The sequence below is a fragment of the Pelophylax lessonae genome, assembly GCF_965119305.1.
Source record: "Pelophylax lessonae genome assembly, chromosome: 11".
Taxonomy (NCBI): Eukaryota; Metazoa; Chordata; class Amphibia; order Anura; family Ranidae; genus Pelophylax; species Pelophylax lessonae.
In genome coordinates, this window is record NC_138778.1 from 47,991,688 (window position 1) to 48,019,549 (window position 27,862).

Here is a 27,862-nt window from a genome sequence, read left to right on the forward strand (position 1 = left end):
TTAGATTTTTACATTTTTTTGGGGGGGAATTTCATATAAAAAAAATGTGAAAAATATTGTTATTTTTTCAAAATTTACGCTCTTTTTTTGTTTATAGCGCAAAAAGTAAAAATCGCACAGGTGATCAAATACCACCAAAAGAAAGCTCTGTTTGTAGGAAAAAAAGGACGTACATTTTGTTTGGGTACGGCATCGCACGACCGCGCAATTGTCAGTTAAATTCGCACAGTGCCGAATCGCAAAAAGTGGCCCAGACGTAAGACAGCAAAATCCTCCGGTGGTAAAGTGGTTAAACTGAATGGGTTGTTTTACAAAGTGACTGTTTACAATCATTTTAATTTTAGGGAAAAAAAACTGATGTAAAACTATACAATCAGTCTGAGCTAACTACAGCCCAGCCAAAAAGTAAATTGTCATAGTAGCCCCTGTTTATGACAAGAGAGCTTCACTATAACAAAGTGAGGCAAGGTGACAGGTTCACTTCACTGCCTGGCCTCAGCCCTCAGCTTCTTACATTCACCTCTCCTTTCATCCCTTGATATTTTGTTCACCCACAGGAGCTTGGTGAACAATGAAGCCCTTTGCAAGCTCCAAATTGCTGTTGGAAATGCTGTGCTTGCTGGATTTGTTAAGCTAATACCAGTATTTTTTTTTTAAATGTTTGTTTTCAGAACATTTGGTTTTCTAATGATTAGTGGGGTCAAGTTGACATTGGTTATTGAAATTTGAAGGAGCAGGATGGAACATTTGTCTTGAACAAACAAAATTCTAACATTGAAAATGTTTTTTTGTTTTGAAAAAATAATACAACTGTAATGAAACCATTAAACCCTTGTAACTAAGGGGTTCGTAAGTCTCCCGAAGAAGCGATGGTCACATGGCGAAACATGTAGAGCTGATACCACCACAAGTGTTTGATTGTTTTTATATGATTTTAAATGTTTGTTACATTGTTTAAATATAAGAATTATGTTTTTTACATATAATTCATGAGTTCTTCTCCATCAATTGGTTCTATTTACTTTATCAGCACCTCAAAAGTCCCAAAAATCCCTATTAATATTGTAATGAAACCAGTTTAATGTGTCTGGAATTTCATACACAGAAAATCAGGACAAAATGTAATTGGTTGATTGAATGATGATGGTTTAATGTTCTGGCAAACAATTTTTTCTACAAACGATTGAACAAAAATCTAACCATATATGACCAGCGTAAGTGAAAGACATGTAGAGAAAAAAAAATTGAGAGAATGGGAGGAAGGGCCAATGTGGTGCAGTAAATGGCTGAAAATAGTTGAAAAAAAATAATACAGAAGCAAAGAATGCAAGAAAATAGAAAATTAAAGTGATAGAGAACTCACCTCTGATGGGGTTGGAGAAGACCACTTGTTTGGTGTGTACAACTTAGGATAAATTTGGAGAATACTTCTACCTCTACTCAGGTTTTAGGAGGTTGCTTACAATGCTCTGGAAAGGCTGAAATCTGATTGTTTTTGTGAAACTTCAAATTAGTTATAATGGTGAGATGTAAAAAAAAAACCCCATGATGGAGCAGAGGTGCCCGAATTGTACATAATAATCAATCCAAGGAGGACATGGATTCCTTGATAAATTAATTTTATTGACACCAACGAGTAACATGTTTAAGGACTAGTTACCACCTTTTCAATTGGTCTAAAGAAGGGACAAGTAGTCATAGGTGTTATTTTGGTGTTGACTAAAATTCAACTTATATCAAGAATTTCATGTTCTCCTACGGTTCGCCTCCGTAGGTGGATCCGTGCTGCTCAGTGAGGATTGATCCGCCGATCCCCCCTGAGCTGGCGGATGACAGCTCCGTCTCCGCTTGCAGTGCGGAGAGGGAGGTGTCACAGCTCCCGCTGCTCTCTATGGGGGATCGGATGAAAGCAGACCGCCTGTCCGCTCTCATGCGATCCGATCCCTGAACGGATGGAAAAATAGGGTTTCCATCCGTCCGGATTTCACGGACAGGATCGGATACGGATGTCAGCGGAGGTGTCTCCGCTGACATCCGCTGCCCCATAGAGTTGCATGGAGGATCCGATCAGATCCGCCTAAAAAACTGACAGGCGGATCTGATCGGACCGCCCGTGTGAAAGAGCCCTTAGGGCCCTTTCACACGGCGTTCCGCATGTCTGTATATCATCCTATTTTTTTGCGGATGATATACGGACATAATGTATGTCAATGGCATTGCGGATGTCAGCGAGTGACCATCCGCTGACATCTGATTTTCGTCCTTTCAGTTCTGTTCCGTTTTTTGGAACGGAACAGAACCCTATTTTTGTTCCGTTTCAAAAATGGAACGGATGCAAAATGGGATGTCAGCGGTGTCATCCGCTGACATCCGCAATGCCCATAGACATACATTATGTCCGCATATCATCCGCAAACGGATGGGATGATATGCGGACATACGGAGCGGATGACACAAGTGTCATCTGCTCCGTGAAAAAAAAAAAAAAAGTGCCGGAGCGGATCGCAATGCGGTCCGCTCCGTGTGAAAGAGCCCTAAAGAGTCACACGGAGCGGACCTCATTGCGATCCGCTCCGGCACTTTTTTTTTTCAGGGAGCAGATGACACTGTCATCCGCTCCGTATGTCCGCATATCATCCCATCCGTTTGCGGATGATATGCGGACATAATGTATGTCTATGGGCATTGTGGATGTCAGCGGATGACACCGCTGACATCCGATTTTGCATCCGTTCCATTTTTGAAACGGAACAAAAATAGGGTTCTGTTCCGTTCCAGAAAAAGGAACAGAACTGAAAGGACGAAAATCAGATGTCAGCAGATGGTCACCCGCTGACATCCGCAATGCCATTGACATACATTATGTCTGTATATCATCCGCAAAAAAATAGGATGATATACGGACATGCGGAACGCCGTGTGAAAGGGCCCTAAGATTGATTATTATCTACACTTTGATTATTATCTACACTTTGGGCACCTCTGCTTCACCGTGTTTTTTTTTTTTTTTTTTTAAAAAACATTCCCCTTCTTTCCAAATTACTGTGGTTGGAGCTTTTACTGGGCTATTGGCTTTCCCTCTACCCCCAGTACTGGGGCCCTGGAGGAGAGTCTCATACTCTCATACCTGGAAGTACTTCGGTTTATGCCAGGTGGCCAAATACAGTGGTAGAGGGGTGAAGAGAAGGAGGGAGGAGGGGGGATTTAAGTAAATTTGTGGCATGACTCTCTGCCCAAGGCTGGCTGATAGGTAGGCTGCAGTGGGAAAAGGCAATAGACCAATACATCCAGGGTCAGACAGACTCATGTTTCCATCTATCCAAAATTTGTGACCCACTACTTTGAGTTCCGTGTTCAACCTCCCTGCCTATCACAGTCACATCTCAATTGGTGATGTGATCACTCCATCTGACTGAAGAGCTGCCAGACAATTGGAATTTGGTGGGTAGTCAGAGGCAGATTGAAATAAGGATATGCATGTTGCTGTTATCTGCAGAGTTGTGTTGAAGGAAATCAGAGGGAGAGGAATTGACTGAAGAAAAGAAGAGTGATAGGGGGCAAATTGTGGCTGGATTGGTGGCAGAAATACGACTTAATGTAAAGGGGAGCAGTAGGCATAGATATGGTAGAATGTGGAAGCAGAGGAGAGAGGGCAGACATGTGGCTGAAATGAAAGAGAAAAGCAAGCAATGGGAGCAGAGATATGGCTGATAATAGAGGACGAGAAAAGCAATGGGGGAAAAAAAGTGTCTGAATGGGGAGGTGGAGGAGAGCACTGAAGCAGAAATAAGACTGGACTAGTGATAGAGGAGAGTAGTAGGGGCAGAAATGTGGCTGGACTGGTGATCAAGGAGAACAGTGGGGGTAGAATAATGGCTAGCTGGGAGGCAGAGGAGAGCAGTGGGGGCAGAAATTAGACTAGAATCTTGATAGAGGGGGTCAATTGAGGCAGACATATGGCTGGTTGGGAGGCAGAAGAGAAGAGCAGTGGCAGAAATATGGCTAGACTGATAACAGAGAGCAGTAGTGGCAGAAATGTGGCTAGACTTATGATAGAGAACGGTGGGGGCAGAAATGTGGCTAGACTAATGATAGAGAACGGTGGGGGCAGAAATGTGGCTAGACTTATGATAGAGAACGGTGGGGGCAGAAATGTGGCTAGACTTATGATAGAGAACGGTGGGGGCAGAAATGTGGCTAGACTAATGATAGAGAACGGTGGGGGCAGAAATGTGGCTAGACTTATGATAGAGAACGGTGGGGGCAGAAATGTGGCTAGACTTATGATAGAGAACAATGGGGGCAAAAATGTGGCTAGACTTATGATAGAGAACGGTGGGGGCAGAAATGTGGCTAGACTTATGATAGAGAACAATGGGGGCAGAAATGTGGCTAGACTTATGATAGAGAACGGTAGGGGCAGAAATGTGGCTAGACTTATGATAGAGAACGGTGGGGGCAGAAATGTGGCTAGACTTATGATAGAGAACGGTGGGGGCAGAAATGTGGCTAGACTTATGATAGAAAATGGTGGGGGCAGAAATGTGGCTAGACTAATGATAGAAATATGGCTGGCTTGTTGTGAGGCAAAGGAGAGCATTGGGGGCAGAAACATCACTGGACCAGGAGGTGGAGGAGACCAACGAAGGCAGAAACTGGACTGTGAAGCAAAGGAGAACAAATGGAACTGAAATTTGTTTGAACTGAGAGGCAGAAAACAGCAATGGGAGCAGAAATGTTGCTGAAATGGGAGGCAGATGAGAGCAAGGAGCAGAAATGTGGAGAAGAAAGAGGAAGAGGAGAGAAGTGAAGGCAGAAACACGGCAATTGTAGTAAATGTGGCTGGACGCAGAGGGAGAAGCGAGGAGAGTATTGAGGGCAGAAAAGTCACTGGACCAGGAGGCAGAGGAGAGCCATAGGGGCAGAAACATGGCAATGAGAGGAGAGGTGTGGCTGGACTAGGAGAGAGAAGAGAGAAGAGAAGTGCAGTTGGGCAGAAATATGCCTGGCTGTAAGGCAGAGGAAAGCCAAGGAAATGTAGCTTTACTTGGAGGCAGAGAAGAGGAGAGCAAAGGTGGAGGGGTATAAAAATATGGCTTGACTTGGAGGGACTTGACAGTGGACATGAAACTCTGGCTGCACACCTTATTGTCCTGTTAAGACGGGAGGATTCGCCTAGAGCAGGGATCCTCAAATGATGGCCCTCCAGCTCTTGCGGAACTACATATCTCATGAGGCATAGTAAAACTCCTATAGTCACAGACATTACTAAGCATGATGAGGATTGTAGTTCCTGAACAACTGGAGGGCCATAGTTTGAAGACCCCCTGGCCTAGAGAGTCTACTATAGTAAAGAGAATTCCATAGAGTTCAGAGATAGAGGCCCCTACAATACCTAACATTCCAAAATCTACCTCAAACAGAGACAGTGAGATCAAAGCCACATTATGGATGTCTCCAACTTTTGTTTAGATTGCTTTTAAATTGGAAAAGATTTTTTTCTGGCCCAGTGTGTTTTCTCTTACAAAGGTCAAGGGTAAAAGGTTTCTCAGCCTTGCGTTGGAAAGGATGCTTGCTCACTATGAGTCTCCTCTTGCAAACATTAGTGCAGGTGGGTGTTTTAAAAAATCTGAAGATATTTCTGATATATGCCAATAATCATTTATTATTCACAGAACTATGAGAATGCCTCCCAGACAGAACAATTTGTCACACGGTTTTTGCTCCGGGAAACCATGAACCAATTGCATTCCTTGCAAAGCTCCATGGAGTGTGCTTTGGAAGCAGTAGAGGCTCAAGCTGGACTTGAGAGGTAGGACACTGCCATATGTGTGTATTAGCATTTTAGACTTCCACTAATTTCCATAGTGGAAGTGCGTCAGTCAAAAAATAACTTTTTTATTCATAGTAGTACCTTGCCAGATGACACTGTTTTGCTTCAGTCACAGGAAGTGAAGTGCAGGAGGAGAGACAATTAAAGTCATAGATTTCCTGCACATATGCTCCTTAGTTCCTCGTGCCTTAGAAGACCTTTCTATTAAACTCTTGCATCTCTGTTACACTTAATACGCGTCACTTTCATGCATAGCACATTGCACCTTTCCTTACATCTTCCAATCAAAATGCATTATAATTGCTTGCAAGGTGTGCAAATGGTGTTAAGATGGCTACACACACATTGCAATGTGCAAAATCTCTGTGCAATCTACTGCACAGTAGGTAAATCTAAAAGCACTTATACAAGTCTAAAAACTTGTATAGATCTAGCAAAAAACGTTGGAACTAAGTCCAAATCTTATGTAATTTAAAGGGTAACTCTAGGAATTATCTTTATTGCCAACTTATATTGGTCCAGCTTAGCACAAATGTAATTATCCATAATTTAGAGTATAACTGAGGGGCCGCTCTGGATGCTGAAAGTCACTATAGTAGCCTGCGCTACATATACAGTAGTAAAAGCCGCAAGCCCTCTGCAAGCTGAAGGCAAGGGGTCACATAATTGGCACCGCCACCAATTAGAGAACCCTTTGTTTTTTTTTTTTCAGTGAACACAAGGCGCTCTCTGATTGCATGAAGTGGAGAGGAGGGGTCGATGACAACATGATCTACCCTAATCCAATTAGGGAACCCCTTTGGGGCGGATTTACTAAACCGGTGCCCTCAAAATCTGGTGCAGCCTTGCATGGTAGCCAATCAGCTTCTAATATAAGCTTGTTCAATTAAAGTGGATGTAAACCCTCACATATATCCAGTGAAGTGAACAGCCTCAGATGATAACAAACCTCCCTGCATATGTTTTACATGTATATCTGCTGTCTTTAGCTTTATATATTCTTTAGAAAGTGAACATTTTGTTAGAATTTGTTCTTCCTCTTTCAGCAGTGGGAGGGGAGTCTTGGCATTCACCGTGTGACAGCTGATTGGAGGAAAGGCACCCCCCCCCCCCCCCCCACATAGGCAGAAGAATGAAGACACTTGCAGAGCTGTGCTGTGATTAGACCAGCTCTCTGCTTATCTATTTATAGCACCCACCCCAACACAAATTTCCAGCTGCTTTTATCTTCTGTGTCAGAGAATTTGTCAGAAGTTATTATGCTGATAACAGAAGAACAGGGCAGCAGGAAAACATGGGACTTGGTGCTTTGGAGAGAGATAAGTAAACACTACAGATATATGAAATCAGATTTAATGAATCGGGTTTTCATCCACTTTAAGCTTTGACAATAAAACCTGGAAGGTAATTGGTTTCTGCCCAGAGCTGCACCAGATTCTGCATGCTCCAGGAAATCTCCCCCTACTGTTCAATTCAGTCAGAATTTTTAGAGATCTCCCCTCACTTCCTGTCCCATTGAACAGAACAGGAAGAGAATAGAAATGTCCCCTGTAAGGCCACAGACAGCATTTAGCCAGCAAGAAAAAAAGGAATCCTTCCCTTTTCCACCCAGAACGTAGTATTGTCCAGATTCTGCCTTTAAAGACCAGTCCAGCATTGTATCTTTATTAATCACATCTTCTTTTCATTTCAAGACAGGATGTCAAACAGGCAGAGCCTAAACAAGCTGGTCACAGATGCCCCCGCCGATCTCACAAATCTGTGTGCCCCCTGTCTACGGATCCTTATTCAGGAATACTGGCCAATGGTATGGTTTTACCTGTCACTATGTGTCTCGATTGTGAAAGTGTCTGAAGGATTAAAATAATCTGGTTTGGCCATAGCAGCCAATCGCATTATCCCCTTTGTGCCGCTGAAACGCGACAGAGGAATTCTGATCACATAGTCAGTTCTTTGATCATTTTCATACAAAAGGAGGTTTATATCATGTGTTGATGGCTCTGTGTAAGTTTTCTTGTGTGTTCTCTAGGCCTGCCTGTGGATGGGGAGACTCAGTGGTCCGTACAGATTAATCGCTTGGAGCAGCTGATTGATAAGTTGGAGTGTACGGTATGTAATTACATCTGACCACAGGGTGGGGGGAAGAAAGGGGTTGCTCGACACCAACACCTTTCCCAGAATGCATTGTATTTTTTCCATGAATTTATGGTGTTCTCCGATCAAGCAAGATGGAGAACTTGATGTTACTATAGAACTAGCCCTGAAAGAGTTTCTATAATTTGCTGGTTCTTCCCCACAACTGTGCAGAGGCAGCCAGGCACACAGCAACAGTCCATTCACTCGGGCTTGTAGAACTGCTGGTAAAAACTTTGGGGGGGAATAAGAGGTGAAATGAGATACTTCAAAACAATTGACAAAAAGCAGTTTGTGGATAATCTTTTCCCTAAGTGAATGTGAATATTGAAAAGTTTATTCCCTGACAGCTGAAGACCATGAGGTAGAATGCAGAATAGGTATAGCTAGTCATGTTCACAGCTAAGGACCATGAAGTAGTTTGGCACAAGTATAGCTAGTCAGGCTCATGGCTGAGGACCATGAAGTAGCTTAGAACAAATACAGCTAGTCATGTTCACAGCTAAGGACCATGAAGTAGTTTGGCACAAGTATAGCTAGTCGGGCTCATGGCTGAGGACCATGAAGTATCTTAGAACAAATACAGCTAGTCAGGCTGACAGCTAAGGACCATGGAGTAGCTTGGCTCAAATACAGCTAGTTGGGCTCATGGCTGGGGACCATGAAGTAGCTTTAAAAAAATATAGCTAGTTGGGCTCATGGCTAAGGACCATGAAGTAGCTTAGTACAAATACAGCTAGTTGGCTGACGGCTGAGGACCACAAAGTAGCTTAGTACAAATATAGCTAGTCTGGCTCACGGCTGAGGAACATGAAGTAGCTTGGCACAAATATGGCTAGTTAGGCTCACCGCTGAGGACCATGAAGTAGCATAGCACAAATACAGCTAGTCATGTTCATGGTTGGGGACCATGAAGTAGCTTCGCACAAATACAGCTCGTCAGGCTGATGGCTGGGGACCATTAAGTACCTTTAAGGTGCAGCACAGAAAGGAGGCACTGCTCAAGGAGTCCTGGAATAGGATCAGTTCATAGATGCAGATGCAGATACAGTAATCAGCATCCAGTCCCAGGGCGCCAGGGGCAAGCAGCTCCTTTCCTCCTCAGCTCAGTGATCCATCCTCTCAGGGGGAGAAGAGACAATCTCTTCAGGGCTCCAAACCTTTCCTCCTCAGCTCAGTGATCCATCCCCTGACGGGGAGAAGAGACAATCACTTCAGGGCTCCAAACTATTTATCAGCTCTCCCAGCCACCAACTGGTCACACCTCCCCAGGGATTGTCTGGGCCCTGCTTAATATTTAAGCCGGTGTTTTGAAATTCTCCCTCCCTAAACTTTTTCTAGAGGCAGGGGGATGCAATGAAACTCCCAGCTAGCGCAGCCCTAAGCAGACATAACTAAACCATCAGTGCTCCTCTGACTACAGCAGGAGCCAAAAACAAAATTTGCCTGGCAGCCTAACATTACCACCCCTCCTCTCTACCTCATCAATAATGAGAGAATGCCTCATATTCACTGAAAAAAAAAAAATATATATATGTTCTGTGAATGGCAGAAGTGTTGAGAGAGTGACTCCCTGTGGTTAGTATGCAGTGGGGCACTGGACCTAGAAGATCACAACTCTTACTGTATTAGCACCGACTACTACAGCGATTGTCAGCTTTCCCAGCTATCCCTCAGATATGAGACAAGCATACTTACATTGGTCCAAGTTTGACCAACTTAACCCCTAGGAGCTGACAATACGCAAATATGTGGCTTCTCGGTGGGTGGGGCTTGGCGCAGACCGGCCTAATATTTGCGTACCAATTTGCAGACACAGCTGTGGCGGGAGCGCACGCCCTGTGCGCTCTCAGGATAGTTACCAGTGACTAACAGAAAGCTCCTGGTCACTTCTTGCTATCAGGAGCTTTCTGATCGTGTGATCATAAACCCCACCCTGCCTCCCGGCATCTAAAGCCTCTTAAAGGGCCAAGAGGCGCTGGTGCAAAGGTGTTAAGTATGCAATGAAGATCATACCTGGAGTTCAGCTTTAATGTAGGAATGAAGGCTCAAATAGCAGCTTTCAATTGTATATAATTGAAGAGTTGGACCAGGTTTTCATACTGACATATCAATCCTATAGATCACACAAAGCAGCTATCCCAGTGTAATCAGCAGAGCTCTGTCATTTTGGCAGCTGATCTACTGTATTCTATTTATTATTATTATTATTATTCTTATATAGTATTTATATAGCGCCGACAGTTTATGCAGCGGTTTACAACTTGAGGGCAGACAGTACAAATACAATACACTTCAATACAGTAGGAATCAGAGGACCCTGCTCATTAGAGATTACAATCTAAGAGCAGATGTGGTGTCAGCTATCCTGATACAGACCAGTAGTCACACTGACAACAGTTCTCCTGTATTACACAGAAGAGTAGCTCTATCAGTATAATCGACATGACAGAGCTGTCATTTTGACAGCTCAGCATTCCAACACAATACAAGAGATGGCCAAGATGATGCAGGGACAAGAGAGGCTACTGTCCCTGTCCTTCCACAGCCTAGCCTGTCCTAAATGTGACTCAAGCTTGGCCATACACACATAGATTTTTTTTGTTCAGCCTGGGGGCAGATTCTTCCATTTATGCTAAACAGCACAGATGAACATATTTGCTTTTTTAATGCATGTTTTAATGTAGTGCTACTGGCTGTCAAAATATCCAAACAGTGTCTGCCTCTGATTGGATGACAAATCTCAATCAGACTCCTTCAATTTTCCAATTGAAGGATGTTGGGCAGGAGCATGCCAACAGGGCCACCCACTGATTGCAGTTTGGCGGGTTTATCAGGAACTGGCCAAAATTATCTGGCCTCTGCATATGGCCAGCTTTAGTCTGGTCCTGCTCTGTGTGTAAATCAGCTCCTCAGAACATCAATGTGTACATCAAACAACCCATGTTAGGATTGCCATGGTATCATGAATGAATATAAGCATACAGGGTTTACATATTTGATGGATTGTGGTATAATTACATATGTAACACTGTCCCCCATAGGGCTTGCTGTGTGACTACTTCTTGGGCCTCCTCTGATTACCCATAGACAGTCACTTAAGGACAGTTCCCTCATCCAACCTTACTCTCAGTTGCTCGTTACTCAATAAACAGTCCAGGGGTTTTGGTTTTATATTTATTGTGGAACTTGGATGGGAGAAGGGAATAGTGGGATACTGTAAGGGGAATCACCTTTAGACCACAAGCTGATACAAGGAAAGATTTATTTCTCGTATACGAGGAGACAAGTACAGGAGATTGTCAGATATTCACCCACCGGTTCTAGCCGCCTGTGACCCGTGGTATAGGGCACCATACACAGTAGCTAGCCTAGTTGGCTTCTTATCTGAGACTTGTCTGCCTTCTTAAGCTAGCTGGCACATTTATATACACTTAAACATCCTGACTTAACCCTTCCCCCAGGACAATGAGGAATGTCTTTTTTTATTGCCATTTCCTTAAAGGGGAAGAAGCTTCATCTTACAAACTCTGAAATCTAGCCATTACCATATATAGTATAGGGCATTTAAAACCAGTTAGATTGTATTCAAGCAGAACAAAATGGAGTCACAGTCAGCCTTATACATAAATGATTATAAAGACATTCTTAATTTCTCTAACAGATACTCCAACTCTAACTATTTACAGTTGATAAGGACAACTCTCACTTGGCCCCACCAGGTTACTTGTGGAAGCAGACACACTGCTTTAACCATACTGCCACATGTATGGAGGAATTAAGTCCTCTTGCTCTCTATAGCAGCAGACTTGTTGCAACTACTTTATGTCTCTAGCATCCCCTTAACTGACACCCGTCCACTTACTCTTCCACAGAAGGGGTAGCCATCTCAGAATAGGCCCCATGACACAGATCTGTACTCACTGTAGGCAGAATCAGATCCTCTCCAGCGTCTCCCTTCCAGTCAGCTCTGCAGGACATCTGGGTTCAGCTCCTCTATGACTCCCTGGCCCCTCTAGTTGACCACCTGAGGCTACATGGCAGCTTCTACAGAGGATGGGGCAACCTCCCCCTCCCTCCGGGACCCCGCTTTCGAGCTGAAAGACCCCGAGCACATGCGCCCTTGGCATTTATACAGTATCCCAGCATGCACTAAGGCACTTTCCTCTGCTAATCACCAGGGCTGTACTAAATGCCTGTGCACTCATTTGTCAGGTTTCCTCCCACTGTCAAATATGCCTCCCTATTGGACCAGTGTTAAACACTTTAGACAACCTGAGCACCATGAGCAGACCTCGCTAGCAGATCCTGCTCTCTGGTAGGCAGTGAGCAATATACATTTTCCTGGCAATCTCTCTGGTAAGCAGAAAAACCCCAAAACTATACTCTCTTCTAGCACCTATCTAGGAGGATGGTACACATAGGTAGGTTATGATCCAGTGCAGTATTGCAATAAGTATCTTACCTGAACATTTGAGGTTTTATTTTATGTATTTTTTCTTTCTTATACTTGCAGAGTCCTCGACTACAACTAGGCCAAGCAGGGGTAACTTCTAGTACCACACAAATGGTAAGTTGTGATCACGTACCTGAGAGCAGACCATCACCTCTGACACTGGGCCCCTGATAGTATATACAGGAGGCGCAGGAGTATAGGGTGGCACAAGTGCCTGTAAGTCTTGCTAGCAGTAAGGCAGATGTCAACACTGGGCAGAAGAGGTCAGAAGCAGATGAGCAGGTGGGCAGCTGATATTCAGGGAAAAGCCTGTGGAAAGTCAGTGCAGGTGGAGTTCAGAGAGTGGTCAAGACATGCCGGGTCAGCAACTGGAATCAGGATATAGAATCACAGGATACACAGGAGGCTTATGATAAAGCAGCACTGATCCTGAGCACTGGCCGAGGTTAAACAGCCCGTTTGGTGCCAACAATTGTAACAGGTACACGCGAGCGACCGCACGCACGTGTGCGGGCGAGCATATGCACATGAGCCTTTGCATTAGCCAGGATGTCCAATTCCTGGGAGCACGAAAGGGAACATGTTTTAGCCTGTGCACAGAAGTCTGTCCAGAGAAGTCATCTCATCTTTTGGCAACCTTTCCTTACAGTTGTCTTTAAAGAGTCTTACAGAAATATTTCAGTAAATGGCCAGCCCTTCCAACAGTGACTTTCCTTATTGGTAAAGTCAGGTGAGCTGAGTCAGCCCCCTGGTTTTTTTATGTCCCATTCCCATAATGAAAGCTTAAAATCTGGGGGGTGAGGTCAGCAATGGCAGCCTTCATTTGTCTCTCAGTACAGACTTCCAATAACCTGATCCTGACCCTAAAACACACTTCTATGTCAGCCTAAGTGGCCATGCACACATATTAGAAGAGAGGCGTTTAGAGGCTGAAAAAAAACCCCATCACTTGTGGATTCAGGAGAGGAGCATTTGAGCAGAAAAAACACTTGACATGCCTAAACGTATGTAAACGCACTTAAATCTGTCTAAACTCTAGGCGCGTTTAGTGCTTGAGGCTTTATTCATTCCAATGGGCAAAATAAATCAATATTCTGGCCAATGGATTAAATTAACAATCAAACACTTGACATGCCTAAACAAGCCTACACACGTGTGCAAAATGTGGCGTTAGGCGCATTTTTTCAGTTGCTTTTTTTTTCTGCTAGTAGCCAAGGCGTTTAGAGAAGCAGGGAAATGAGGCCTAAACTTTAGGCCTGTGCATGAGGTCTAAAAGTTAACGACTGTACCTTCATTCATTCATTACCTGTTGTTTTGATTGTGGTTATTGTACTGTGAAAATTTTTCAATAAAATTTATTTGAAAAAAAAAAAAAAAAAAAAGTTAACCTCCCCCCTAAATTAACCTTTCCCTAATGCTTAAAACCTTGCCTCTAACCCAATCCTAAAAAGTATTCTTTAACACATACCCTGAGGCTAACCCTGAATTCCGAACTTAGTCTTACCCTTAACTTGTAACCATTGGCTCTGTGGGTCAATGGACACACAGAGCCGGGCTCGGGAGCGAGGATGCATGAGTGCCCCCAGATCAAGTGGCTTTCCATAGCCTTTCTGAGCTGGAGCAGAGCAGCAGCCATGAGCATGCTCAGACTTCAAAAGAGGCTTGCCTCTAGCGTGCTGCGCTGCGGCAAGAAAAAAGTATGGCTGGATCCAAAGGAAGCCAATGCTAACTCCCGTCAGCAAATCCGAAAACTGGTTAAAGATGGTCTGATTATCTGCAAACCAGTAACTGTTTATTCTCGTGCTCACTGCCGCAAGAATACTCTTGCACGTAGGAAGGGCAGACACATGGGCATTGGTAAGAGAAAGGGTACTGCTAATGCACGTATGCCTGAGAAGCTGGCCTGGATGAGGAGAATGCGAATCCTTTGCCGCCTGCTCAGCTGTTACCGTGAGTCCAAGAAGATTGACAGGCACATGTACCACAGCCTGTGCCTGAAAGTCAAGGGTAATGTGTTTAAGAACAAGCGTATTCTCATGGAGCACATCCACAAACTGAAGGCAGACAAGGCTCGCAAGAAGCTGTTGGCTGACCAGGCAGAAGCTCGCAGATCCAAGACAAAGGAGGCAAGGAAGTGCCGTGAAGAAAGACTTCAGGCCAAGAAAGAGGAAATAATCAAGACCCTCTCAAAGGAAGAGTAATCCAGCAAAAAATAAAGCCCTGAAATGTTGCTAGTTTATATATAGAGTACTGCTCTATGCTCAATAAAATTCCTCTCCCCTCCAAAAAAAAAAAAAAGTGTCTTTCCATAGAGGCACTCAACAGGGGGTGGAGTCAGGAGCAGCACCTGGGGACTGGAAAAGAAGAAGAGGATCAGGGCAGCTCTGTTCAAAACTATTATACAAAGCAGGTGAGTATGACATGTTTGGTATTCTATTAAAAAATAAAATTGAACCTTTACAATCGCTTCAATAAGCTTTACAATAGAAAGTAAATGGAAACATTTTATTTGCTTAAAATGTTGGTCTTTTTTTCTTTAAATTTTAAAAATTACAAAACCTAGTGGTTATTAAATACCACCAATAGAAAGCTCTATTTACATATTCGAGGGAAGGTATTGTTATGTAAAATCTTAAAACATTCCAGGTCCATGAAATTGATAGGATTACAAGAAATGTCACTAAGAGCAGACAGGAAATCCCAGAGATCCAAATTGCATTTCTTATCAGGTTATGCATCATAAAAGTACAGTACAGGCTTATTAATATTGTGTTTGCCAAACATTCGTAACACAATCTGACCACATAACAAGGAAGTTTTTCTGAAGTAGAAAATCTTTTGCCAAACTACCAAAACGCTTCTGTTTCACCAACCGGAGTGAGAAATTCCAATATCTAGAGTCAGTCACATTGACATTCCTTAAATTGGCTCATTTCCAACTAAAATACGCAACCATGCAAATGATAAGGCCAAAAAAGTACCAGTGAACTTAAACTGTTGGTGCATTGGTGTGGAATTTCTATTTGTTTTCTATACTTACTGGATGTACGTGTTTTGTAAAGTTTCCAGTTAGAGTAGAACTATAAGCAACATTTTCTATCATCCATGTCCCATTGGGGAGATTTCCCTTCACTTCCTTTCCAAAAGTCAAAACAGAAAGTGAGAGGAAACACCTGCAAATTTAGGAAAATTCTTTGGGGACCCCCAGGCCACCAGAACCAGTGTCCCCATGGGAAGATTTCCCCTCTATCACTTTATTGGGGACAACCCAAAATTTGTCATTTTCTTTTACCTATAACTTTCAATTAGATATTAGTCATTATCATCAGATAATCATTTAGTCATTGGTGCACTTTTCTTTTGTTACAGTATATCCTGGTGGCCCAGAGACAATTACCTGTTGCTGAAGTTCGTTCGGATCAATTTAAGGCCTCACTACGGAGCTACGAAGAATTCACCGCTACCCAGGATCAATGTTTACAGTAAGGACACTAGGTTTATATCAGTGGATTTCCATTGTAACATTGTAATTAATAATTTCACAGCTGACTTATTTGTGATAGATGTCCTTTCATTGTAGGCTTTGCTCAATATATATTCAACCAGGTTAATTCAAATTGAAGAAATCTTTGCTTAGACCTAATTTAGAATAATCTGTCCACTTCTGGAGACCTCGCGTACAAAAAGATAATGATAGGATATCCAGAGATGAGCAATTAAAATGGTGAAAGGTCCGAGGAATAAAACATATCAGGAGAGACTGCAGGAACTCAATATGTAAAGTCTTGAGGAAAGAAGGAAAAGGGAAGACATGACAAAAACCTTTAACCAGTTCCCACCCGGCCTATAGCAAAATGACAGCCGGGCAGGACTTTTGTCGATTCGGGTGGACATCATATGATGTCCTCCTGGGTCACACCTCCCACGTGGTGCAATCTGTCACAGCCGATGACTGGTCAGTGTACCCCTTTACTGCCAGCACCATGTGACCTCTGTGACCAATCACAGCAGATCACATGACAATTGTAAACAATGGATGGCTCCTTTCATACCATCCATTGTCTACAACTATGTTGCTAGCTGTGGTCACAGTGATCACATGGTACAGACAGGGGCAATCACAGCTAAATACAACAAAACAAACTTGATTACTAAATTGATTTAATTCAGTAAAATGATTGCTTATAGCAATGAAATTCATTGCTATAAGCAAACATAATGTGTAAAAAAAAAAAAAAATACTGATCACTTCACCAGAGTAGTACAATGCTACTATGGTAACATTATATTGTTCTGGTCACAGTGTGTTTAAAACAATCGTAAAAAAATAAATAAATAAATAAAAGGAAAAAAAAATTGAAAACAAATTGCTACATTTTTTTTGTGTCACCAGGCAATGTCCCTGATCACCGCCACACCAGTTATATGATGACGTTGTACTGCACTGCTGACAGTATGTTAAAAAAAAAAAACGTGAACTTTTTTATTTTTTAATTTCTTCATTTTCCAAAAAAAGGAAGGCTGTCAGTACATCAGGATTGATCAATTTTATACCATAGATTGTGGACTCTATAACTTTTCTACAGACTAAGTAATATACACCGATTTGGGTTATTTTCACCAAAGAGATGTAGCAGAATACATTTTGGCCTAAATTTATGAAGAATGATTATTTATTTGCAAAATTTTATAACAGAAATATAGAAAAACATGTTTCTTTTCAACATTTTTGTCTTTTTTTTTTCATTTATTTAGCAAAAAAAAAAAAAAAACCAGGGTTGAATAAATACCACCAAAAGAAAGTTCTAGTTGTGTGAGCAAAATTATAAAAATTTATAGTTTGGGTACAGTGTTGCATGACAGCGCACTTGTCATTCAAAATGCGACAGTGCTGAAAGGTGAAAAATTGGCCTGGGCAGGAAGGGGGTAAAAGTGCCTGGTAATGAAGTAAATAAATACATCAAGGGAGGGAGAATAAGGTTCAGGAGTAGGGGTGGGCTGTGTGCTTGAGGCGAACACACGAAAAAATGGTTCACTCGGCGGGGAGGTTCACCTGCCGATGAGAGCCCCATAATGCACTGCGCTCTTGCAGTGCATTAATTGCTGATAATTGGCCAAAGCATGCACCTTACCTGTATGCTCTGGCCAATCACAGCAAAATGTACTGTCATAGCAATGATTGGCCAAAGGCAATTATGGCTCAGAGGCTAAGCCCACGCCCCACATTATATAAGGCTGCTGCTTACACGGCAGCTTTATATAGTGTGTGACAATGGCGATTAGGCAGGTAGTTAGTGGATAGTGTCTTCAGTCAGTTTAGTGCAGTCAGTGTAGTGTACAGGCATACTCCACTTTTAAAATGTATGGATATGTTGTAGTCCTGGGTCCCCTCTCAGTGCTCCCCAAGTTTGGTATCCCTGTCACTTATGGTTTATGAGCAGTGCCATATCAATCTGACCAAGATTTCCCATAAACGCCAATGTTAAAGACAAGGAGCAGTGCCGTGTCAAGCTGACCAATATTTCCCACAGATGTCAATGTTATAGACTAGAAGCAATGCCATGTCAAGCTGACCAATATTTCCCACAGATGTCAATGTTATAGACAGGGAGCGGTGCCATGTTAAGCTGACCAAGATTTCCCATGGACGCCGATGAGAACTGAAAGCTGAAAATTGGTCTAGGCAGGAAGGGGGGGGGGGGTGAGAGTGCCCTACATTTTAAGTGGCTAAGCCTTATCTCTTCTGAGTAGCAGTGCATGATATAGGAAGAATCCTGGATCCCTGATAGCTGGATTGTGCGTCTGGAGTATACCCAACAGGGCTAGTCCCAAAGGTGCAGTTTGACCATTCTAGCAATAGAAGGCCAAATATTGTGGTGAGTGCAAGTCTATTGGCGCTTTTCCACTGCATAGAACCGTACCGGCTCGGCACGCTTTTGTGCTTTTCCACTGCGGTACCGCATGGTATAGGGTCGGAACGGTTCGGTACGGTATAGGTTTGCTTTTCCACTGCATGGAACCGAACGGTACGGTACGGCTCTGAAAAAACAGTACCTACTCGATTGTGGTTCCAACAGGTACCAAACTGGTACCATATCCCACAATCCTTTGAATGCAGTCACTACTAGCCACTGATTGGTCAGAGAATCACACCCACCCCGTTGTTATCCCACCCACTTAACTTTAGTACTACTTTAGTGGAAAAGCAAACCTATACCGTACCGTACCGAACCGTTCCGACACTATACCATGCGGTACCGCAGTGGAAAAGCAAACCGGGCCAAGCAGGGCCGAGTAGAGCCAAGCCGGTACTAGCCGGTACTTGCAGTGGAAAAGTGCCATATGTGTGGTCACCTTTGAGTGCATTGTGATTCAAGTCAGGCACGTGTGTTTTTTTTATATATAGGAGCATGGGAACATTTTCATTGTGGCTTGTTTATAAGTAACGCGATCACTGTGGGACATTTATTGGACTGTTTGTGTTTCACATAATAATTTATTTGAATTTTTTGAATTTCAATAAGTAGTATCATTGATGTTTATTTATATATAAGGTGCTGGAATAATATAAAAAGAGGACTTATTGAACACAGTTTTTACTTACATCACGGTTTGGTTCAGCTGTGCGGTTTATTTGTACAACTTTTAAAGTCCCTCAATAGTTTTTTGTGCTGTTTGGTATTTTCAGTATGAAGCTAAGATCGAGAACATGAGGACTTGATCTTAACCTGTTCCTGATCGTGATATTGCCAAAAGATGGCTACAGCACGACTGTTCAGTTCTAGAATAATGTCCATGGATGTCCTCCTGAGGAGCGCATTGGGTGCACTCTGTAACTATCCTTTGGACACATCTGATCACAGATCAGGGTAAAAGGCCTATCACAGTGGCTCTTTACCATGTGATCAACTGTGTCTTACAGGCTTGCCTGTTATCAGCATTCCTTTCCCCACACGCTGTCTCTGTATGAGGAAAGGGGAGCTGATAATCAGCAAGTCTGACAGGGCACAGTAAGTACATTGTTTACACTGATAACCAGGGCCCTATCAGTGCCTCCTCATTAGTGCCCCTCAGTGCAGCCTCACCAGTTCCCATCAGTGCAGCCTCACCAGTTCCCATCAGTGCAGCCTCACCAGTGTCGCCTCATTAGTGCACTTCAGGGCAGCCTCATTAGTGCACATCAGTGCAGCCTCATCAGTGCAGCCTTACCAGTGTCCATCAGTGCAGCCTCATCTGCGCACATCAGTGAAGAAAAATTAGTTATTTGCAAAATTTTATAACAGAAACTAAGAAAGGATTTTTTTTCCCAAAGATTTCAGTCTTTTTTTATTTGTTTAGCAAAAAATAAAAATAAAAAAACAGCAGTGAAAAAATACCACCAAAAGAAAACTTTATCAATAAAAAATTAATTTGGGTACAGTGTTGCATGACCACACAAGTGTCGTTCAAAGTACAAAAGCACTAAAAGCAGAAAATTATCCTGGGCAGGAAGGGGGTGAACTTGCCTGGTTTTAAAGTGGTTAAACTTGCAGGAGTAAAGTTCAAAACTAGCTTTATTAGGTATTATATACAGAAAGAGTAGTTGATGCTTGGAACAGTTGGGAGTTGATCAACAGTAAGTTCACACTGTTTGCCTTGGGCTGCACTAGGCAATGGTTCCAGGGCAAAGACAAAGTTACTTGCCTTTTTTCCTATGGTGTCAGTTCACACCACTGCGTTGCAGTACTTTATTCAGCATAGTGGGTTGAGACGCAAACCCCTGCATTGCAACACCACTGTGGTAAATAGTTCATAGCCTAGATTTATACTAGTGCTGCTGCATAATCATGCTTCCTTCAGTGCATTTTTTAAATTACATTTATGTGCATTTTTTATGTGGTTTTCATGTTTTTTTGTTTTGGCTAATGACCAGCAATATCAACATTGTCTACATTGGTGTTAGGGGAAAGAGACTGGATGGTAAGCACACAACTTCACTAAAACTGCAACAAAAATTAGGGATGCACTGAAATGAAAATTCTGGGCCAAAACCGAAAATTCAGGATGCCCTTGGCCGAAAACCGAAACCGAAAATGACTGTTTTCCCCCAAATGATTTTAAAATAGGTAGAACAGGGGCATACGCCAGAAACAGGCAGCGATGTACACCTGTAGCTGCCACCCTGTCGCAGTATATGTACTGTGACGGGTTGGCAAGTGGTTAATTTAATTGCCAATGGTATTTGTATTATGCAGCATCAGGGGGTTAATGTATTGCCACTGATCACTGATGCATTAGTGACCAACCAGTGGCAGTTAATTAACCCCTTTGTGCTGCATTAGTGGCACCAGTGTCAGTGTTAATTAACACTACTGCACTGACACTGATACTGGTTGCACTAATGCAGCAAAAAGGGGTTAATTAACTGCCACTGGTTGATCACTAATGCATCAGTGACCAGCAGTGGCAATACATTAACCCCCTCATGCTGAATAATACAAATACCATTGGTTATTAACCTCGCCTCAGCGAGCCCCCCCCCCCCCCCCATGATGATGGCAATCTACTTACTTGTGGTGGGATTTACATGCTTGGTTCTTCCCACACAGCGCCACCTCCATGTCACAGGCAGGCGAACTCTCTTCTCCTCCTGTGTCCTTCCTTTCAAAAATCTCGACTCTGGCCGGCGGCCCGCCACTCGTTGATGTCACTACTACTGTACGACTATGTGTATGAACTAACACACCGGGCGGGCGGGCAGGCGAGTGGTCGCTAATAGGTATAACTAAGTGAACCCTTCAACTCCCTGTCAGCGGAGATACCCGCCTGACAGGGAAGCGAAGGGCTCTCTTAAGGGCCGTACACACTTGATGAAAATCGGACGAAATATCCTCCTCTGTCTTCTCAGCGTTCATTGCCGTTTTTAGTCGACAGTGCATAAATGTTCACAAAATTTCTCGTCCGATTTTTCTTTTTTTATGGCACATTTGTTCCTAGACTTCCGGGTTGTCAGCAACTTCAGATCATGCGCGGCCTTTCGTATCCTATTTTTCACGGACGTACTGCATACACATTAAACGAAAATCGGTCGTCTGGGGACGGACGAAAAAAATGTTGGTGTTTGTCCCTCCGTTTGTTTCCGTTGAAAATGTCGGCATCGGCTGCTGAAAGTTGTGTACACACTAGGCGAAAATCGGACGATTTCACATCGGGCGGGAATTTTCGGCAGATTTTCTACTAGTGTGTACCCCACTTTAGTTATAGCTATTAGCAGCCGCTCCCCCGGTGTGTTAGTTCATACACATAGGCGTAGTAGTGACATCAATGAGAGGCGGGCCGCCGGCCAGAGGCGAGATTTTTGAAACCTGCGCTGCGCCCCCTTCCTCGCGACGGCCATTCATTTCGGCACCTTTGACCCATTTTTGACCAAAATGGGATAGGCCCATTTTCGGCCGAAAATTTCAGTTGCCGAAATTTCGGCGCACCACTAACAAAAGTGTACCAAAAGAAACATGCGCAACTTTCAAAAAATCCCACTGCACCACAGTGCAATAATGTGAATGGGCACCATAGAGAATAATATATTTTTTATTATGCTTAATGGGTTTAATGTCACTTGCAGTATTTCAATACATTTCTACGAAGAAAAAAAGAAACAGTGCTATTTTTTGTGATTATTCTCACATAAATTAGGTCATTGTGTGGCATAACCCTGAATGACATGATTGATATGATGATGAACAAACTTGAAAAATAGGAGCCTTCAGGAATGTATGAGAGTACCTGCAATGGAAATAAAGTTTCTAAAGATTAACTGTGTTGGCAATAGCAATCAAATTCCTTCCTTAACACAACAATGTGGGCTACTCAGGTGCAATAAATGCAAATTTGCTAGAACATAACAAATACTGAGACAGTGGAAAATAAATGAGAGACTTAAAACAACCACCTCAAATTCCACTATACCTACTGTATATTGATAAACCATGGTACAAATAATGAAAGGGGACTTTGTATGTGGTCTCTAGGATAGTACATACCATACAGCTAGTAAAACATAAACTCATTTTATTATTGCCATCTAATCAATACAAAAGTACTATGGAACCATGGTTGGGTGTTATGTCCTGTGAAATAATTTAGTTCACATCCATTTATTTTGTATATTCTATGTTTATACCCACTCTGGGTAGGGGCTTCAGAGTATGCATTGTTTTTGTATTGTAAAATTAATTAAAATGTGAAAATAATAATACATTTTTTTTAGGATTTTATATTTTACTAGCTGTGAGACCAAACAAAAAGTCACCTTTTATCATGTGCACCACTGTAGAACATAAAATGTCCAAAATTCTTCATTTCTGCAGTATTCATTTTTGCAGTTATCAATAATGGGAAAAAAACTGTTTTTGCGATGCAACAATAAGTGTCAAGTAAGTGTAGATAGGTGCCTAATGGTGTGTAGCTATTGCAGTTAGTTACTGGACTGCCCAGGTGGGGAAGGGTTAACATAGGTTTTGCGTTTTCCCGGGCTTTTAAGGATCTGCCCTTCACCTTGTTTGGCTTATAAATAGGAGCAAGGGAGGGCCGGGCTCCGAAAGAGAGAGAGGGGCCACATGGGAAAAGAGTGAGAGTCCACCTGAGAAGATGTAACCTGCAGTAAACCATGCCTACACGGGAATCTACCTCCTCAAGGACTTTTTTATGGACTACTACCTGGAAAGGTATGCCTGGGCAGCCTAAAGTTAGGGAGAATCTGTGTTCTGAACTTAGAAGACTATATCCTGAGACTGTTTTAGTAAAGATTATCAACTGTTATATCAACAGTAAGTTATATGGCGCAATCTCTAGTAAATTAGTGTATAAAACTCCCATAGTCTCATATAAAACCAATTGTATTATGTGTCATATTATAGTTCATAAATGTTCATAAAACTACAATAGTCCAAAAATCCACAGGAAGGGATGATGTTTTAGGGGAGCACTAGGTGGGCAGCTTCTCCTAGAGACAGGATAGGATCTCTGTAAGACCACAAAAATACACAGGGGAGCGCCTCCAAGTGCAATATTCATAAGAACTTTAATGGAGCAACCAAATAAACACTCACATGTGTTCCATAAGACTGTGCATATCTAGTAGTATTAACAGAGGGGTCACCCAGGTTCCAGGTTAGTAGCCAGCTGCCTCTGGTGGTGTCAGACAGTGCGAGCTAGGTCACCGCTCATTGAAAGCAGAGGAGGACTTCGGTAACCACTGTGGAAAGCGGAAGTGACGTCACGCCTGAAGGACAGTCCTGTTGTCATGGTAATGCGTTTCAGAGCGCCAATCAGCTCCTTTATCAAACCATGGCTTAATGACTGGAGCTTCGAAATGCCTTACCAGGGCAACAGGACCTCCCTCCAGGCGTGACATCACTTCCGTTTTGCACAATGGTTATGGAAGTCCTCCTCTACATCCGATGAGCGGTCACCCGACTCGCACCTTCCGACACTACTAGCGGCTGCTGGTTACTGGCCTGGAACCTGGGTGACCCCTCTGTTAATACTACTAGATATGCACATTCTTATGGAACACTTGTGAGTGTTTATTTTGCTGCTCCATTAACGTTCTTATAAATATTGCACTTTGTGTTTTTTTTGTCTTACAGAGATCCTTTCCTGTCTCTGGGAGGAGCTGCCCACCTAGTGTTCTCTTAAAACACCATCCCTTCCTGTGGATTTATGGACTTTTGTAGAGGCGCCCCCCTGTGTGTTTTTGTTATCAACTGGTAAATGCCTGGTCTGAAGTTATTCAAAGGGGTGCATGAAGGTACATGGCATATCAGAAGGACGAGGCCTGTAAAGCATACATGGGGTTGAAGAGGAAGGAATGGAAGGCCACTACAAGGGGGTGGACTCAGCAGGAGAATTGAGAAAGTGTGTCATTGCTACGGGTAACCATAGAGTAGTGGGAATGAGTAGCAGTCAGACAGTGGAAAGGGGTACCAGGAATGGGTGACGGGTCCTCCTGCAGGGAGGGGATTGGTGCGCTGACTCCCTCCCTAGTAGTCTGTTCCCAAAAAGCATTTGGGACCGAACCCACGGTTCGGAGATTCGGATAGCTGCATGGTATGGGAGAGCTGAAGGAGTTAATTAAGTGAATGCATGAGTTCCGTGCTAAGTGCACGGCGGGACCCCATTCTATCACTGGGAGTAAGGTGGCGGAGTTATGCTGGACTGCTGGAGTAGGGCACAGGCTCAGCGGTGTCCCTCCTAAATGTTACATTCGGGAGGCAAAGGTGTGTAGTGACATGGGATAATACGTTTCGAGGTGGAACTCTGTATATTACACAACTGCGCCCAGCGTACAGTTCATCTCCAAGCAGGGGATCTGCCTTAACGGTTGGCTTTCTATATGGCTAGGGCCCCGCCTCTTCCCAGCCTTTTGATGAGAACGTACATAGGAAGAGGAAACCCCACATGCAGGGTAAGTAGGCCCCACCCACATGTGAATCAGAGACGCTGCACTCCTAAACAGACCATGTAATGAGTCAGTGTATGGAAAGCAGCCTCAGCCTAGGCTCCTCTGAAACCACTCCCCAATGCGTTTCACCATGCCCACAGGGCTTAGTCATAGAGGAGAGTCACTCTATGGCTCAATGGCTGGTGACCCCACTGTTCGCATGCAACTGCTCAGCTCAGCAGTGGAGCTTCTGACCAACAGTGTGCATCCAGGGTTGGGCTTTCTGTTGAGTTTTTGGCCACACAGAAACTGGTCACAGTTTATTGACCAGATTGTATGCAGCCATGGCACAGATTGTTGCTGGGTCTAAAGCCACCTCTGAATGCAGAAAGCTATCCACTCAATCACCCATGTGAATGTAGGTTTACAGAAATACCTACCCTTCCCCACTCCATCCAAAGCTAACAGAAAGGTTTTAGCTATAGAGACCCTTTAACAGTTGTGAAATCTGAACATTTTATTATACAGCAAGGCATAAAATAATTAAATGCTGCTGGTCAAGGTAACTGCGAAATAATGAAGCTTTTCCTGTTCTTTCTTAGCTGGAAAATGCCTTAAATAAAAAATAAAAACTATTGTGAGATTCTTCCTGGAGAAGGGCACTGCCTGTTCTCTGCAGCTGTGAGTCATCGTAGAGGTGAAGATAGATATATCACCTTCATTGTTAGCGAACCCCTTTTCCGCTGAACGTTCCAGAGATGTTAGAGCTGAAAGAAGCTATAGAGAGATAGTGATCTCATTACATGATGCAGCTAAATCTTCCTTGCCTTGGAACTTTCCGCATACTGACATCATTATATGTACCATCAGCAAAGGCTTTTATAAGACAGAACTGCTTTTATTGCTTTATAACTTCTGTCATGATTCTTCTCTCTGTTATCACCTATATATGTGTAGCACTGCCCCCTAGGGAGTTGTTGAGAATTACATGTTCTTGGGTGCCCTGGGTTACCATTAGCAACTGATAGCAGATACGCAGCATTAACAGTTCTTGGCTCAGACAATGAACAGTCCAGGGGATGTGTTTTTTTTGTATTTTATTTTAGAACTTGGATAGGAGAAGGGGATGAGTGTGATACTCCAACTTGAACTATGCACAATTCCTGAGGACAACTGACTGCAGAATGTAGCAAGGCCGCTGCTTCACCTTGCCACTGAAGTGAAGATAAAGAATATGGACTTGCACTTTAATTACTCTTCAGGGTCTAACTTGGCACCCCCTTTCTCACTGACTGTGTGTGTTGTCCTTCTGTCCAGTGACACCCTCCTGGAGTGGTCCCTGTCCTGAGCAGACCCCTGGCAAGCTCCCTGGTACTCGCGGACACTGTTTTTCCTCAGGTCGCTCTCCCACTTGCTCCACCTCTTGGCTCAGCACCACACTTCTGGTCCACTAGGCCGACCGCCTGTGACCACCTTCCTCAGAAACAGGAGGAGAGACAGCCATCACCCTCCTCCTGGGACCTGGCTTCCCGCCCAAAGACACCCTGTCACATGTGCCCGTGGCTTTTATAACGTATCCCAAGATGCACCACTGCTTGTGCCTACCCACTGGGACAGTCATAAAAGCCTGTGTGTCACTGGCTAGGTTTCCTCCACTGTCCAACAGGCTCCCCTATTGGATACAGTGGGGACACTCCCTCAGACCAAATGAATCACACCTGGACACATGCAACAGGCCTGACTGTAAATCCTGCTCCCTGATAAGCAGAAAGCACATAACTTTCTGCTGATAAGCAGCCAGAATCAAAACTATGCTACCTGTCTAGCACCTGACTAGGAGAATGCTACATATGTTATATAAGATTATGGTGCATGCGAACAGGAGCAAGACAAGGCCATCCAGTGCCCAGTGCAAAGATGCCAAACTTTCATATTCATATGCAAATCATGTATCAAATTACATATGAATGTGCCCCTCCTCTCTGTGAAAACACTTCACCCAGGGCAGCTGCCCCTTCTGCCTCCTTACTCTTGTCCCAGCCCTTGTGATAGCACCTGTATGTCATCTGTATTATTATCATCTTTGTTATTGTTATATTTTTACATCCATTATAACTAAAAAGTCGAATACTGATTTCACACCTTAGGGCCCTTTTACACCATCAGACCGATCGGGTCCACCTGTCAGTTGTTCAGGCAGACCTGATTGGACCACCCATTGTTCTCTACGGGGAGGCGGATGTCAGCTGACACCCGCTGGGCATTTGATCCGCCGAAATCCGCTAAGACAGACATATAGCGATACGTTTGGCATCCGTTCAGTGGATCGGATCGGATGGCAATCGGATGGAAACGGACATGCAGTCTGTTTCCATCTGATTGCCCCATAGAGAAGAGCGGGCTGTGTCTGCATAGAGGAGTGGACACAGACCTGTCATCTGCCTGCTCAGCGGGGATCAGCAAAGAGATCCCCCGCTGAGCAGGAAGATTCCGCTTGGACAGATCCGCCCCATGTGAAAGGGGCCTTAATGTAAAAATTCAGTTAAAATATGTTGGCGAAAGCCTGAAAGAGTTAGACCTCTGCCAGTTTTGTATGGCTAAATATTGTACAAAAAAAGCAAAAAGCTATTGCTATAGAAGAAGTTTTTTAGTCACATCAGCCAACCTGTTTTAGGGGTTCTAAGGAAAAGGGTTAAGCCTTCAACATAAATCAACATGCTCTACTTCTTGTATAAATTGACCCCTTATTTTTTATAAGGGAAGTGTAGCATAATCCATTATTAGAAATGGGTGTAATTGCGCGCTGCTATGTTGTGCTATTGAGTGCTATAAGACTACAAAACTAAAAACTTACAAAGCGGATTTTTCACACCTATACACACTTTCTAAACGTGTATCAATGTGCAAAATCATACTAAAATTATATTAAAAAGGGGTGCCGCTCTCCCAAATACTAATGTGCTAGTATCCCTTTATATCTGTTTGCATAGCAATTTTCAGAATCAGCATATCATATAAA

The 27,862-nt window shown here is 43.3% G+C and overlaps 2 protein-coding genes across 2 annotated transcripts in view; both read left to right on the plus strand.

Moving 5' to 3' along the window:
• Nucleotides 1-27,862, plus strand: part of NECAB3 (N-terminal EF-hand calcium binding protein 3) — a 157,461-nt gene that overhangs the window by 104,618 nt on the left and 24,981 nt on the right. Inside the window, exons 6-10 of the mRNA XM_082271842.1 lie at nt 5,676-5,812; nt 7,528-7,640; nt 7,863-7,942; nt 12,483-12,536; nt 15,792-15,904. Of these exons, the coding sequence (XP_082127968.1) occupies nt 5,676-5,812; nt 7,528-7,640; nt 7,863-7,942; nt 12,483-12,536; nt 15,792-15,904 (497 nt within the window). The remainder of the gene's footprint in view (nt 1-5,675; nt 5,813-7,527; nt 7,641-7,862; nt 7,943-12,482; nt 12,537-15,791; nt 15,905-27,862) is intronic.
• On the plus strand, nt 14,031-14,720 carry LOC309566626 (large ribosomal subunit protein eL19-like). The gene has a single exon (XM_082271844.1). It carries the CDS (start codon nt 14,057-14,059, stop codon nt 14,621-14,623), a length of 567 nt encoding a protein of 188 aa, XP_082127970.1. The 5' UTR covers nt 14,031-14,056; the 3' UTR covers nt 14,624-14,720.